General features: G+C 44.2%; 1 protein-coding gene across 1 annotated transcript in view; it reads right to left on the reverse strand.

Moving 5' to 3' along the window:
• The window catches only part of GALNT9 (polypeptide N-acetylgalactosaminyltransferase 9), a 665,915-nt gene that overhangs the window by 295,577 nt on the left and 353,865 nt on the right, over positions 1–16,473 (reverse strand). Inside the window, exon 5 of the mRNA XM_069215248.1 lies at positions 2,646–2,843. Coding sequence (XP_069071349.1) covers positions 2,646–2,843 — 198 coding nt within the window. The remainder of the gene's footprint in view (positions 1–2,645; positions 2,844–16,473) is intronic.

Genomic DNA, 16,473 nt, shown 5'->3' on the forward strand with positions numbered 1-16,473 from the left:
CATACCATTTCAGGCTTAGAGTGGGGGAGAAATATATATTTATGAAATTAAAGTACATTAATATTACTGTAAAAATATTTGTGCTACGTTTTTACTTTTGCCTAAACTTTACCATACAGATATCTCTACTGCAAATTAGAGTCTCACTATGGTAAAATATAGGAAAAAGAAAAACATTTATTTAGCTAAATAAAATAGTAGAAATATTATATGTTAATTATTAATCTAAAATAATTTTAGATATTCATTTTAAATGTTAAACTAAAGAAAGCATGCAACAAAACAATTAATTAATTCAGTTTTGAATTTAATCTTCAATTAATGTAAATATATTAGAGTAAATAAACATATTTTTCCAAACCTGAAATTTAAAATTAAATTCCCACTTAAAGCAAGAAAATGCAATAATGAATGAAAGTCATGTACAGAATTTATTATATTTATATTTTTAATAATTATTTTAAATGATTTTGTTTAATTTAACGTTATTTTCTATTGGCTTTATTTGAAGTCCCTACGGAAATTCTTTTTTATGGGAGGGTGTTGTAACACCAGTGTATCCCTATGTGTGGTGCTGGATTTACTCCAGCACTGAGTAAAAGTAATTTACTACTGTTTGGGGTTCCTTTTTGGCTATAGTAACTTCACAAGTGAAAAAGTGAATTTGTGGATCTGAATGAACTTACTATTTTGTGGGTGGTTGTATGCCCCCCTAAACCCTTCCCTGGCCTTGCCTAAACCCCTTCTTGCTCCTCCCTAAATCACTTAATAAGTACGTCCTTCTTCCCACCACTTCCTCTGGTCCCTCCCACATTAACTGCTAAGTGGTAAACCTACATGTGAGAGGATCTCTCCATTGAAAAGGCAGGAGAGGTGGTGGTGGAGATTTACACTCACAGGTTTGTGAATAGCATTTTGTAGTACATTTAGTAGTACTATTTTAGTAGTACTAAATGTATTAAAATGCAGTTTAGTCTCCAAAATGTTTATGATGTCATAATAGTATTGAGTCCCACAAAAAGGGTGTTAACAAGAAAAAGAAAGACATTTCTCATTTTGGTAAACAAAAAATGCATTGTGCATAAAACTGTGAAAAAGCGGTTGAGTCGCAGATCGAACTGAACTTTAATGTAGTTGCAAAGCAAATTAGTTAAAGAAATACAGTGTTAGCAGAGTTTTTAGACCTTGAACAGAGGACTTCTCTTAATTTGATTCAATAAGACCAGGTGGCTGTTCCTTCTCCTATCAGGCTGCAAATGTCTAAAAGATACTTTTACAATACAGATCTGACCATCGCCTGCAGTTAAAACATGTTTTGCAGGTGTAGGGCACTATGTGGGGATTGGCAGATGTAGGAATTGTATCAAAAATTGTTGGATGCTCCGTCTGTCAGTAACATGGTTCTCAGTGGAACCACTTTCTTACCAATCGAGTAGCTTCGCCATCGCAAACCGGGCCAATTTGCCAAGCACTTTTGGCATAGTGCGTTGCATCAAATGGGTTTTCCTGTGTAGGGCTATTCTTTCAATATTCTCTTTTTCTTGTTTATGGCTTCCATGTAAACTGAGGCAGTTGTTCCGGATGTGTAGGGAAAAATCTTCCTTCATGTGATGGATATTTGTGTTTCGTTTTTCAGAAACAAACTCCTGCTTTTAGGGGCTGCCATGACCTGCCCTGCCTCTTCTGAGTATTACATTTTAATGATAGCACTGGCACTGTGCTGGGGGAGCACTTTGAGCAAAAATACTGTGGCATGGTGACTCTAACGAGTAACTTGTGAGCTACTGGTAGCCCTCCAGCTACCCAAAGTAGCTCAGCTGTGTGCAGGCCAGCCTTCTAAGTTAGAAGCTTTTGCTTGGTTAAATTAATATATGTATAGCAAAACTGAGTGTGTCTATTCGAGTCAAAAATTTGTTTATTTTCAGAAATCACAAGCTGATATTTGGAGGAAAATGGCTAAATATCCAAAATATTTTAAAAGTTGAAATTTGAGTGATAAAGCTTGTGGCACTGAGGAGCCATTTCACAAATGTTATTACCTTGGTATAAGAGATATTGCAGCGACGGCTGCTTTGTATTGCTCATGTAGAGGCATTCCAGACTGACAAAGCCTTTTTTTCATTACTGCTGGATACCCTGCCTGGTGCAGGGAGGTGGTAGTACTCCACAGGATGGTACTAATGTAATTGTCTGATGTGGTCACTATTACAACAACAAAAAATATTAGTAGCTCTTGATAACTTTCATTGAACATAAGTAGCTCTTATTACAGAAAAGGTTAGAGACCCCTGATGTTGAACATGGCAGGTGTTTGCTGTCGGCCAGTGGAGATTGGGTCTCTGCCACCCCAGGGGATTGCCAGACTGCTATACTCTAAATAGTCAAAATTTTACAGGTGAACCTGTGGTTTAGATACATGTTAATTAACCACAGCATAACAGGGTGAAGGTCTTTGATACTGTGGAAATTTACCCACAGAAGCGAAAGGAAGAAAAAAGCAGGTTTCAGGTATGTGCTTAACAGATATTAATGACCGACTGCTTAGAGCATAATGAAGCACGCCGCAGCTCATTATTCTTCATGTACCACGTCACAGACACGATAAGAGATGCAGCTCCAGGAGATAATGGAAGTAGTGCGTGTACCTGATTGGGGCCGACTCGTCGCCTTTGTCCAGCCAGTCTTGGGGAGGGATGATATACATGCACCATAGCCCCCAATTGTACCCGTGAGCGGCGTTGGCGTACTGCTGGACTTCAAAAGTGTTGAACTTGATGTTGTCGATGGCGGGTAGGACAATGCGTCGCCGGTCTTCCTTGATGCGTGTCATTGCTGGCTCCACCCTGAAGAAGAGCACAGAGTTTGTTAAAAAGAAGACAGGCTCTATTGCTGAATCACTCAAAGGGTTGTTGTACTGCATTTTTTAAGGTTTTAATTATACTTTCATCATAGTTATAATAGTGACTTTTTTTTAAATGGAACATTATGACATGTCAAAAATATCAGTCTTGTTTCATGACTCAGATCACTCAGGTGCTACATTGCCATCCTCCTGACCCTCCCATCCAGTCCCCAACATCAATAGATGGAGCACTCTACATCAAGGGTCCAGCTCAACAGGTAACTTGCCATCCCTCCGGACTATTTTCATCCTTATTTCCTCCGCAGTTGCCCATTGTAGGAGGTCTTCCTCCCAGGAGATTGTATTGTATTTTAGTTGCATTTGTAAAGCGTTTCCTACAACCCAGAGGTTGTATGCACTGTGGAGAGGCCAACAACATGGATCTACAAAAATATCACATACACTGCATCATTTACAATGTGTAGGTAAATATATTAATATTTACTATCGCTAACTCCACATCTTCTTATTTATTTGGTATATAGTGCTGGTTGATGTAGTTGATGCAATATATCACATGCAAAAGAGTGACCCTGCATTCCTTGATGAGGCTCTAAAGCACAGGCTTAGGTCCAAATGCCTCTTGACACGAAAGTGACAAAGTCACAGATGACTGAGTACACATCTTAGAGAATGAGTGCATGAGTGAGTCAGTGAATAAGTGAGCATGTCTGATCTGGACTCCCAGAGACATCGAAAATAAAGTAAAAAGCCTGCCTGTGGCCTGCAGGTCACCTTCAAGGCTGTAATTTACAGAAGAATAGACTAAGGTGAATATTTCGCTTTTGTGTAGTGAATATATTTTTGCAAGCTTTACTAACACACAACAGAGGTACAGCACAGGCAGCAGCAACGCGTGTCAACACAAAGAAAGGTTATAGAACAACTTGAGTACTGCAAAGTTTACCCCACACATGCCAGTTGCAGCAGCAGCAAAGCAAGCTCCTCTCCTGTACACAACAGTGATGGCACAGTGAAGCTTTCACACATGCATAAAGCAGGTATTTATTTGAATATAATGGTACCATCTACCTGTAGTAACATGGGACATCGATGGGCAGCACATTTGCTCCCAGTATAGCAAGCCTGTATGTACACCAATTTGAAAAAGACCATGGCGGTCATTCTGACCGCGGCGGTCGGCGGTCGCCGCCCGCCAAGCGGTTCCAGCCGAAAGACCGCTCCGCGGTCAAAAGACCGCGGCGGCCATTCTGGCTTTCCCACTGGGCCGGCGGGCGACCGCCGAAAGTCCGCCCGCCAGCCCAGCGGGAAACACCCTTCCCACGAGGACGCCGGCTCAGAATGGAGCCGGCGGAGTGGGAAGGTGCGACGGGTGCAGTTGCACCCGTCGCGAATTTCAGTGTCTGCAAAGCAGACACTGAAATTCTCCGTGGGGCCCTCTTACGGGGGCCCCTGCAGTGCCCATGCCATTGGCATGGGCACTGCAGGGGCCCCCAGGGGCCCCGCGGCAACCCCTACCGCCATCCTGTTCCTGGCGGGAGAACCGCCAGGAACCGGATGGCGGTAGGGGGTGTCAGAATCCCCATGGCGGCGGAGCGCGCTCCGCCGCCATGGAGGATTCTCAAGGGCAGCGGGAAGTCGGCGGTACACAGCCGACTTTCCGTTTCTGGCCGCAGCTGAATCGCCGCGGTCAGAATGCCCAGCGGTGCACCGCCAGCCTGTTGGCGGTGCTACCGCCGACCTCCGCCATGGCGGTAATTACCGCCAGGGTCAGAATGACCCCCCATATCTGATCTGACAACCCTTTTAAAGACCATGCAATCATTTGGCAGTGTTATATTGATGAAATATGTGTCACCTGTCAGGGAAGTCATGAGAAAGCAGAGTAATTTCTCAGCTGGGTAAGCAGTTCCAACCGCGTTTTGAAATTCACTTTGACGACTAATCACAAAATACCCTTTCTTGATGTCAAAATAACTAGACTGGAGAGAAACTTAAAACAGGCATGTACAGAGAACCTACAGATAGGAATAGCCTCTTTGGCTTTGGGGGCTCACACCCACGGTCACTTAGAGAGAACATACCCATAGGACAGCTCCTAAGGGTCTGTAGAAACTGCTCGAGCATCACAGACTAAAAGGCAGAAGCTGATATTCTGACTGAGAAACTTATGCCCCAACACTACCCAAAGAGAATCATGGATAGGGCAAGCACATGGGCACGCAATAATCATAGAGCGTCATTACCAAAGGACAAACAAAAACCAGACATGACACAATTGACTTGAGTCACTACGTATAACAACTCAAATGTGGTCAAAAAGATTATTACAAGACACTGGCATAACCTACACAGTGAGAAGCTACATTATGAAAAAACAATGTTTTCCTTCAAAAGAAATTCAAACCTTAGGGATATGCTTATCCACACAAGACTAGGCCTGGGCAGAGTTGGCGGAGTTCCACTCCGCAGAATTCCGTGGAGTTGATAAAAAACTCTGTGGAATTCCGCGTAGGTGGAGTTCCATGTGCCGCGGAATGGCACCCTCTCCCGAATGCACCGGATCTTGGAAGCGCTAAGCAGGGTCAGGCTTGGTTAACCAGGCCCGACCTTGCTTAGCACTTCCGAGATTGGGCGCATTCAGGAGAGGGCTGTAGGCAGTGAAAGCTGCTGTGTCAGGCCTCTTGTGCACCGGCCTGTCTCTTGTGCACTGCTGGTGATCAGCTCCATCGACGCTGGGTGAGTGCACACTGCAGCCCAGTTATAGGCTCCACAGCACAAGTGCAGACATTCTACCCTTGCACTTTGTGGCCCACAACTGGGCTGCAGCGCGCATGCAGTGAGCTCTACCCTGCTGGCGGGGCTAGCGGAGTTTTAGGGCGAACTCCGCAATCCAAGCAGAGTGCCAAAAACTCAGTTAGCTTCGCCAGCGGAGTGGAGCTCGCCACCACCCCTACACAAGACCTAAACTAGAAAACAAGGTACGACACACTTTATGGGACCTTCTCAAAGTCACGGGCCATTCCCCGTTTGGAAAGTGCTGAGTGCGGTCTCGCAACAGCAACAAAAATGATTGACCTGGGCCTTGATACTCCATGGGAACAACTGCAATTCAAACAATGTGATATACATGATCAGGTGCCCCTGTAATATGAGATGGGCATTGATGATGTGCTAACCTTGATGATAATTGCTTTAAGCTAATTACATGCCTTCCCTGATAGCGCTTCAAAGCAAGGCAAGGCACCTCACAGTGCTCCTAAAATGAACTGTATTGGGCTTTCTGTTTTTTCCACCTACACAGCACAGCAACCCGGATTCCACTATACCGATAGAAAAAATGGGCAAATTATGTTTGAAAATTCACCCGAATGTTTCACCCACCCCTACTGATAGTAATTCCCATGCTTGGTGACAGTGACACGTGACCTCTATACATTGCAACATGGCAGGACATCCAAGAGAGAGAGAGAGAGCGAAAAAGATTTTGGGGAATTTAATTTCACCATTGATCTACAGTGGAGTGACAGAATTTTAATCTGGAAAAAGCTAAAATAACAATTTGTTTTTTTTACACAACCTGGAGTCACTTGATAAGATCAGGAGTTTGGCTTGTCTGGAAACCCTTACTTTGTCATTGTTTGCTAAGTCTGAGGGAATTTCTTTCAAGGGAGAAACCATAAAATGCTCTGTTACTGTACTCTTTCTAGCCTTTGTACTGACATTAATTGTTGTACCAGAACAGAATTGATGGGGACTAATAGATACGCCGATCAGCCATGATCTGTGCATTAGTACTCAGACCACTCGGTGGTGGATTGAACCCTTGTATCTAGAGAAGCACCAGACTGGCCCTTTACCTCATTGGGCATTCCCTGGTGGACAGTCCCAGGGGCACTGCTGGGCCCTCCGTAACTTTATTTCAGGAGGCCCAGCAGGGGGGGTAAGCAAAATGAGGCACAGAGAAGGGAAGAAGTGAGGGGGCAGATGTGTACATGGAGGGGCCACCCCAGGACTCAGTCGGGTGCAAGGTGACGCTGTATCTCCAAGGCCACCGTGCTCAGGTCTCGATCTGCGTTTAACACCTAAATTGTGCCTCAGAATTAGAACTGTGCTGAGGGGGCCCCAGAAGCCTGGGGGGCCTCCTGTACCACTGGGGTTGTGGGGGCTAAGGTTACACCACTGTTTAAAGGTTCCTAAAATAGTGAGACTTCATGTTGAACTATCACTGGTTTGTAACACAGGCTCTGAGACAACATCCCCGCTAGGGATGTGTGAAATTCGTGTAATTTGATTTTGTGGAAATATGCAAAATTTCTGCAAAATTGCATGACATTACATGTAGTTACATTAAATGAAATTAAAATGTGTTGTATAAAGTGCACTAATGGGAGGTGTCTTGGTGCTGCCACTAACAGAAGAGAAAACTGAAGTGAGATGAAAGCCAGAAAATATTGCGATATCAAGATAAGAACTTGGGGCTACACGTACCAAAGTTTGCTTTTGCGACTCGCAACTTGCGAGTCGCAAAACCTTATGTTGCATAGTGTCAATTACACTATTTGCAATTCGCAAGGAGGTCACAAATGCCCACCTCATGAATATTCATGAGGTAGGTCGCAATTTGCGACCACCTTGGGAATGACGGCCATCACAGTGATGGTGGCCTGCTGGAGACAGCAGACCACCATGTCTGTGACTGCTTTTAAATAAAACAGTGTTTTTTTTTAAATGCAGCCCGTTTTCCTTAAAGGAAAACGAGATGCCTTTCAAAAACAAAGAATGAAAAAAAAAAATTATTGACATTCACAAAGGGGAAGGGGTCCCATGGGGACCCCTCCCCATTTGCGAATGGGTTAGCACCAGTGTGACACTGGTGCTAACTGCAATTACTTTGAGACCGCATTCACGGTCACAAAACAATCATACATGGGACTGCGAGGCGTAATTAGGAAGGGAACACACCTTCCTAATTGCGACTCGCACTCCCTTTTTGCGATTCGGTAAATAGTTTACTGAATTGCAAAAATGGGTTGGAACATGCCAAAGTGCATTTTGCACATCACAAACGGCCCGATTCGCTGTTTGCGATGTGCAAACTGCTTCGTACATGTCGCCCTTATTGATTTAAAAACCATGTTTTTAGTCCTTCCCTGAAAGCCCTGTGATTTTCTTTAAGTTGAGAGTATTCCAGAGTCTGGCAGTGAAGATAAGAAAGCTTCTTCCTCCTCAGTGTGATCTTCTAAAACTAGGAATGACCACATTGTTGGTGGAGGAAGAAGGCAAAGACCTATTTGGAGTGTAGCATGAAAACTGTGTTTGAGGAAATCGGGGTCAGAGGCGTGGAGTGCTTCAAAGGCACTGCACAGAGCCTTGAAACCAGTGCGCTTCCTCATAGGTAGTCAGTGTAACTGAGTTAGAGCCTGTGAGGCTGAGTGATGCCTAGGAATTGCAAGCAGCAGACAAGCTGCAGAGGTTTGCACTTCTTGCAGTTTATTTAAAAGTGTTTGCTGCATGTTGGTACAAATGGCGTTGCAATAATCTAATTTGGATAACATAAGAGCAGTGACAACAGTCTTCTGCAGCTCCTGAGGAGCGAAGGGGACCACTTTACTGAGAATTTTCAGAATAACGAAGGAGGATGAGGTTAGAGCATTGATTTGACTTTTAAAAGACAATTTGTCATCAGAAGGAATCCCTAAGTTCCTTGCTTTAGTGATGGGTATTGTCAGAGTACCCAATGCCTGCAACCACCATCTTGTGGACCAAAAGTAGATGTTATTGCCCAGCAGGATGACCTCGGTTTTACCCAACTTCAGTTTAAGACAGTTGTTGTTCATCCATTTGCCTGTGTGGGAAAATAAGTTATTAAATCTGGCTGCAGTGTCATCTGGATCGCTGGACACTGAGACCACGATTTGGGTGTCGTCAGCGTAGGATACTACAGAAAAAGCAAATATTTTTATAAGCCTGACCAGAGGAGTGACATGGTTTGTTTGTAGATATTTTTTTCAAGTGTGCCATATTGTTACCTCCATATGCGCTCCTGTCTGCGACAGAGTTGCTTTTGGATTCTAAGTTTATCAGAGAACCATGGTTCTGACAGGGTAGCTCTCTGGCTTGTATGAACTTTTTCTGGAGCTAATTGGCTTACTGCTGCATCTATCCAGTGATGGTAGCCGGCAGTAGCGGAATCAAGACTTTTTGAGGCCTTAGCCGTGGACCTAGCGAGAGCCGAATCTAGCAAAGTATAGTCTATCTTGTGCCAGTGATGGCTTTACCTGCCTGAATGAGAAATGTTGGTCGTTGTTGTTTTGACCGTAATTCTTAATTCAAACATGACCGCCATATGGTCGGATCATGTGAGGGGCATTAATGCTGTAGAATGGAGGGAGGGTTGGTCTGAGAAGATTCTATCCAGCAAATGGCTACGTGAGTTGGGGTGTCGACCAGCTGGGCTAAGCCAAGATCCGCCATCATGTCGATAAGTAATTCCGAGACTTAGTCAAGTATGTTCTCCAAATAAAAATCAAAGTCTCCAATGACCGTATAGCCTGCAAAGTTAACTTTAGTTTCCAATAAATGGCTAAAAACCTGGGTAAAAGTTGATCTAGGCGCCGGTGTACGATATATTAAAAGTCCATTGAATGTAGAAATTTGTTGAGTTCTATTTTAAAAGAGAGCGCCTTGCACTCAAATGAAGAGGAAACAGTTGATATTCTGGCAGTCAGTTGGTCACGGCAAACTATTGCGAGTCTCCTACACATCTCCATTGTTGGGTCTCGGCTAAAGATGGTGTAACCGCCTGGGATCGTGGAGACCAATTTGGGTCCAGAGGAAGTGTCTGCCCAGGTTTCCTTTATGAATGCTAAATCTACTTTTTGGGACTCCAAGAACTCAGAGAACTCAATGTTATTTTTCATAAAAGATCTAGCATTTATTTAATTACAAAGCATTCTTTGCTAAAAAAAAAAAGAGCTTATTGGTTTCTGAAGACCTTATCGAGTTGTTGGTTCCAATGTAGAGGTTTGTTAACGTAAGACTGCAGCCCTGGTACTTGAGAGTGTGAATAATCTTATGAGGGGCCAAGAGTGGTACTCTGACATTTCTCACCTGAAGAGATACACTTCAGCAATTCTTCACTCGTATAACTAAGTGAGGTGTTCATTTGGGGCAAGAAGCTACCAGGGGGGCTGGCTGTAGGTGCTGTCGGACCACAGACGGGCACAGACGGGCTTGCCTTTGGTGGGCCTTCAGTGCACATGCATATGGCTGATGTGCAGATGCGCTGTGTTCATTCCTTTGAGGCCCGGCATCTGGGAGGGGGGTTCTAGGGGGTGTGGCCAATCATCGCTACTCAGCACAAAGTAAAAACAAGTGAAGGGAAAAAGGAAAAACAAAGAAGGGTCCACCAACCTCTTCTACCCAACCACAAGCTCCCTTGTGGAATATAGCTACTGGTAAACAAGAAGAAACAAAATAAAAGGTGACAAAAGCTAATTTAAACCATAAAATTAATTGTAGTTAAAAAGAGGCAGGAGCCTTACAAATAGTGCCTCAAGAGTGCCCAGGAGCTATTCAGGCACCTCCAGATAAAGGTACACCAGTGCCACAAAGGAAAGTAAAACAGAATTGTCTGCCCTCTGTGCAGGCTGCGCGGACATGAAATGCAAACCGGTCATTTCGCTCTATATTTTTTGCAAAATATGCGTTATCCTGTACATTTTTTATATGAGGACACTTTATATGCTAAAAAGATGCAAAAAGTAAGCTCCATGAACAGCAACCACTTGTGTTCTGTTGTTCCTGTGCATTTGTGGTAATTGTTTACTGTGAAGATAGCATAAATTTGTGAAGAGGCGTAATAAGGATAACAAAATTCTCAAAATTACACGAACTACACCAGCAAAATGTGAATCTTACCCAGGCCCAATCTCTTCAACCGCCTACACGGGTAATCAAAGAGGAGGGAACACCGACAGATTGGCATGTTTAGCTGCTCTCAGCTGGAGGTGCCTTGTGGTGTGAGCACACCATTAGAGATTAAGATGGCTCAGAAAGCAAGAAGTGCTGACAGAAATTGTGCCCTTCTGGTGTTCTCTGGGAAAAGGGCCCATTTTCCGTGCGATCTGCAGAGAGTGCATTTTCGTTGCCACTCAAGTCGCTTTTATTAGCGCTTAACTCAGCTCCTATCAGCATGGGCACTTGTAGGTATATAGCTGGCAGTTGGCTGAGCCAGCCATTTTAAGCTCTGCCTGGGTTGATTTTCAAGTCCTGCTTTTGCCTTACAATTTTGTTTCCTGTTCTTTCTGTTTGTAATTACCTTGTACTGAAGGAGAGAAGGGCTTTATAGGGGTATTGGGAGAAGCTCCTAGGATTTTTGCAGCCCAGGGCAAATACATTTTTTCATGTTTGGTTGGCCCTTTTTTCCCAGCAACAAAGCTTTTATGAATCAACTGTTTGCACTTTAGCACCATCTAGTGGTAAATTGTAGTAGTACAATAAGGCAGCTGCTTGCAGTGGCCTTAATATAGGGCCATCACTTATAGGAATTGATTGATCCATATGCTAATGCCTGTGAAATGCTCAGGGACTGATGTCGGATGACTTGATATGCAACCTCGATCCAGTATTTAGATGGGTCCTCTTGAGAGGAAAGTTAGGCTGGAGCTACCCGCTTGTTCATGCCATGGGCAGACTTTACAAGGACAGTAATACACTTAAGGTCCTTTTTTCCATGGAACAGAAAAGAGCTGTGTGCTTCTTCCAATCCAGCACTGACAACAGACAACGGCGTCATAAACAGAATGTCAAACACAAATATGTAGAAAGTAAGGACACGTGAATCATAAACTCGATGTGAACCCTACAAGAGTTGAGCTGCTTTGTAAACCATATTTCAAAATTTGTGCTTGTAGTAGAAATCAAACAAATAGCATTTTGCCAAGTACAACTGCAGCAGTTATATTGGTTGTTGATAACATTTAACTTTTTAAACATTGATAGATACTAGATATCAAAATATATGAAAATAGTACTGAAAATATGTCTCAGTGTGTCATAATTTCCGGCAATGCTCATTTTTTTCATTTATCTGCTTGGCCCATATTTGGGGAAGGCATCAAAATGATCCACTATAGGCCAGGGCCATCAATGTCACACAGTGTGAATTTCTGAAATATGTGTAAATGGGTTGACAAATATGTTCTATTCTTCTTGGAGAGCAATGAACTGTCCTGATAATTGACAGTACAATGGCAATCCTAGAAGGAATTCAAGAAAAAAATGTCCACAGGGATTCCACAGCTGAGAACTGCCCAGTAGGTTCTCATACAAGGGTTTTGTTCAGGACCTTGAATCTGGAGATACAGCCTGGGGAAGTTGCCTTGAGGGCCTTTAATTATTTTCACTAGGGTGTTCAGCCTGAAGGTTTCCCTGACAGTCTTTGATTCACAAGCTTTGAAATAGTCTTTCAAACAAATATTGCCTTGAGGTATTTCAACCCAGAGTTGTCCAATGGCAAATTCCAAGATTTGGATCAAATGCCTTTAAAAATTGATTTTTCCAGAGGGGCTTTAATCTACAAATTGTTAGGAGGTTCTTTAGTACATCCGCTCGCCCACGGTCTTCGAATCAAGACTTGACCAAACTTTTGCTAAAGGGGTTAATAGTCTGAGAATTCTCCTGTTCATTTTTGATTAATTATCTCCCTCCATAAAAATCATAAATAAAAGAATTCCCAGAAGTGAAGTTCTTAAATCCAAAGGAAGGTCTGTGAATAATGAGTTGATGAATGTAGCATAGGTCGTCAATTGAAATGGGTTCTTGATGGTTTTCAAATAAATGTTTGTTGATGGACTTCAGTTCATGACTTTTAGTCTAATATTTTCCCTAGGAACCTTCCATGTGAGAGTTGGCTCAGTAGCCTTCAGCTTGAGATTTGCAGGGAAAATCTTTAATAAAGATTTATATTCTGGAGTCCAACGTGGTCCTCAAACAAAGATTTGTATGTTATGCTTAGTTAAGGGGCTACGTAATATCTTTCATTCAAAATTGTCCATAGTGCTTTGACAAATCTGTCCTTGAGGTCTTCAGATCAACAAAGAGTCTTAATTAAAAGAGTGTTCCCAGGCACTTTCAACTATAAAGGTGTTTTATTTCAACAATTTTCCTTAGAGATTTTCAGTTCAAGAGTTCCTTAAATGATCTCTAATCCAAACAATCTTCAAAGTTTACCAGTCTAAGACCCTGCCCATGAGGTCATGAGGATTTAAGTTTCATACTTGACAGGATAGTGACAAGTAAAAAATGTGTTCAAGTGTAGTATTTCCATAAGCTACCTTGAGGCATTGTACTCAAAATTTGTCCTGAATTCAGGACTGCAACCTATGAATTACCCACAGGGTCTTCAGTGTAAAAACTGCAGCTTGCGACAATATGGCTGCCTGCCTTGCCTGTAGGGCGACAACTTAGCTGCTGCATTCCCCTGCCAGATTGCACACTTAAAGCATGTTGTGCTCAAGTGCTTTTACAGGAATAAACAGATGATGAAATTATGGAGCAATAGAACTACAAAGTTGCTGGAGGTCCATTCTTAAAAAGTAAAAAAATAACCTTATCCTTTATTCAGGGACGGGTTGGTAAGGTGGGCAGTCGGGCATTGGCCGGTGGGACCTAAAGGTGACCTGTGGGCTGTTGTTTTAGGGTCTCTGTCAATTGGCCCACGCATGCCCTTCCTTCTTCCCTCCCCTGCCAAGCCATTGCCCTGAGGCTATGATGGGTGGGGGAGGTGTTGAGCCTGAGATGCAGCCTCGCTGGGGGCCAGGTGCTGCTCTGGCCCTTGGGCCATTTTCAGCTCTGCCCCCTGTGGGGCCGGCCCTGTCCAGAAGCAGTTTCTTTTCCCCTCCCCCATCACCAATGTGCCATTACGTTCAGGGCATGGTGGGTGAGGAAGGTCGAAGAATGCAGGACCTTGCGGGGGAGGGGTGGAGTTAAGGTCTGAGCTGCCGACTTTCAAACTGGCAACTATGTTCGATGAGCCCCGGTGTCGGCTTAACATCCTGTGATTTTGTGCAAATTACTCTAAGCTTAATGTAACTAATCAATGGCTCCAGTGCCCTTGGGCTGCAGTCACACCATATAAAACTACAAAAAATAAATACACTGCTAATTGACAATGTTTTAAGATTCTGTAAGGGCCAGAGCAAGATAACTAAAGAGGGCTCTTTATAAGAAAACATCTGTTTTTCTTTATAATATGGATGTAATGCCTTTGTTTAGTTTAACTATTAGTCATTTGGCAGCTTTAGAACACATTTTTAAGTGCTTCTGCCTTACATCTACTGTTTAAAGTACACATCGATTAGAAGAAAAATTTCCGGCTTCGGGGTGCTTTTCTTTATTTTCTTACCATGTTGCCAGGTGGCAACCCTCGGCTCTTCAGGTGCTGTGGTTCTACAGCACTTCTAGTTTACGCAGATGTTACTTGCTCTATAAGCTTTAAGATGCTTATTTTTAAAAACATTTCTCTAAAGATTATTCCACTGACACCAAGTACATAGGCCCAGATTTAAGAGGGCGTTGCGGCCCTATGCACCACATTAGCGTAATTTCTTTTATGCTAATGTGGCCCTACAAGGCCAAAATCGCTGCACCAGATTTTCAAAGTGGCGCAATGCATGTGTCCCCCATGCATACATTTTGCTGGGCGCAAAACGTGCCGGTGCCCAAAGCTCTCCTCTGAAACACGCGGCTGCTGCAATAAAATGTGCGAGCACGGAATACTGAGGCAGCCTGATCCTGAAGCCATCTCAGGCCTCTTTTATTCTTTTACAGACACTTCCTGCCACTTCAGCTCACTCTTGCAGCTTTCTCCCTTTGTAATGCTTTTTCATTTTTCTCTTCCTCCGTCTTTCCCAAATGTGTCTTTTGCACACAGGAAATGCTTGAGGCAGAAGAATAAGTGCCGTCCCTCAAAAATCAGTGCCGTGCCCCACATCAGAAACCACCAGCTCAAATTAAGCACAGGCCCCTATGTACTGTTCAGGGTTAGCGCCAAAATTTGAACCTTGAACAGTACATCAATAGCATCGAAAATAATAACGCTATTGCCCCCTACCCTGAGCCATGGTGCACCATATTTTAAATATGACACACACATGGTGGCGGTATGGGGGCGCTAAGGGGCGCAAGGAAAGTGGCGCTGCACTTGGTGGAGCACCACTTTTCTTAAATCTTCCCCACAGTGCTTCATGAAAGGGCATGATCCAGGGACTGCCCGGGCCTAATTATGATCCCAGTGCGACCCTGACAGTACCTATAAGGGGTGCCCGACTCTCTTGCCATCCAGTGCACGGTGAGCGCCAGCTAATGCCTGCTTCCAGGTTGCAGTCCGAGGCTCACAGCACAGGGAGCCATAAGGCACACATAAATGTGATGGATGCGTGCTGAGGGCGCCTACTGCTTCAGGGTTACTGCGTCCAGGCAGAAACTATCCACCCAAGCTCTGTGCCGGCTGCTGACGCAATCATTAGGTGGCCACCCAAGTGAACAGAACGGTGATAAAGGACTGGACGATGCCAGTATACGGGGCTCCGCGGGCACCAGGCAGAGCCCTCTCGGCAGTAAGAAGGATAGAATGGTAATGTGTCTGTGATGAATGCTCCTGTAATAAAAAGCCCTTTGCAGAAGTCACAGCTATAGACTCGGAGTTCACTGCCTGCCTAACTGGCTTAAAGCAAACCAGCTGACAGAGATGAAGTGGCCGCCACCAGGGGTGCTTCAGGGAGAAGCGAGTGGCATTTCTGAGGCACTGTGGGTAAGGTGAGGAGGTGCTACTGTGCAGAGCTTTGCCATGTGCACAGAATGACCCATGTGCCAGGACTATGCCACATATCAAGGCTGTTTCATGGCCAAGGCTGCACCCTGAGCCAGGACTACAACACGTGCCATCACTGGTAAAGCTTTGGAACGTGCCAAGTGTGGGTTTTTGGCAAGGATGTAGCATAAACTGTAGCTGTGACGTGCCAGGCTGCAGCACATGTCCAAGCCTTGGCCAGCTCCAAGGCCATAAGATGCTTCAAGGATACGACACGGTGTAGGGTTTGGACTGGTGAGAATCCCGGCTCTGGCATTAACACTCACACCTACAGTGTGAGAGTGTGCAGTTTGCTGTAGTTGCAGCCTCAAGTAAGTATGGCAGCAAAAAGGGATTCCTGAAATGCCCTGCAAAGTGACAAAAAGGGCAATTGTTATACTGATGACACTGAATACCATCTCACTACCTGAAGACCCAGAAAGGTGCCCAGTTCTGTGGCTCACCACAGTGTTGGCTCTCTGGCATCTGAATTTGGCAGGGTCACCACAGAGGACTTAGACATCCCAGCCTCTGTGGAAAGGCAGGGTTGGCACGTTGATACTGTAATAGAATCTAAGAGCTGAAGGGACTGCAGAAGTAGGCGGCGAGCGTTCAATCTTCTGAAAACACACAATCAGGACAGTCCAAGTGACCTACAAATACTGCCACCTCATTTCATCTCTTTGTGATGCTCAGACCAGGCTGAGGAGCTGTGACTGCAGTGAGTGACAGCGTGGGGTCACTGATGGAGCCC

This window comes from Pleurodeles waltl, chromosome 11 (assembly GCF_031143425.1).
Source record: "Pleurodeles waltl isolate 20211129_DDA chromosome 11, aPleWal1.hap1.20221129, whole genome shotgun sequence".
Classification (NCBI taxonomy): Eukaryota; Metazoa; Chordata; class Amphibia; order Caudata; family Salamandridae; genus Pleurodeles; species Pleurodeles waltl.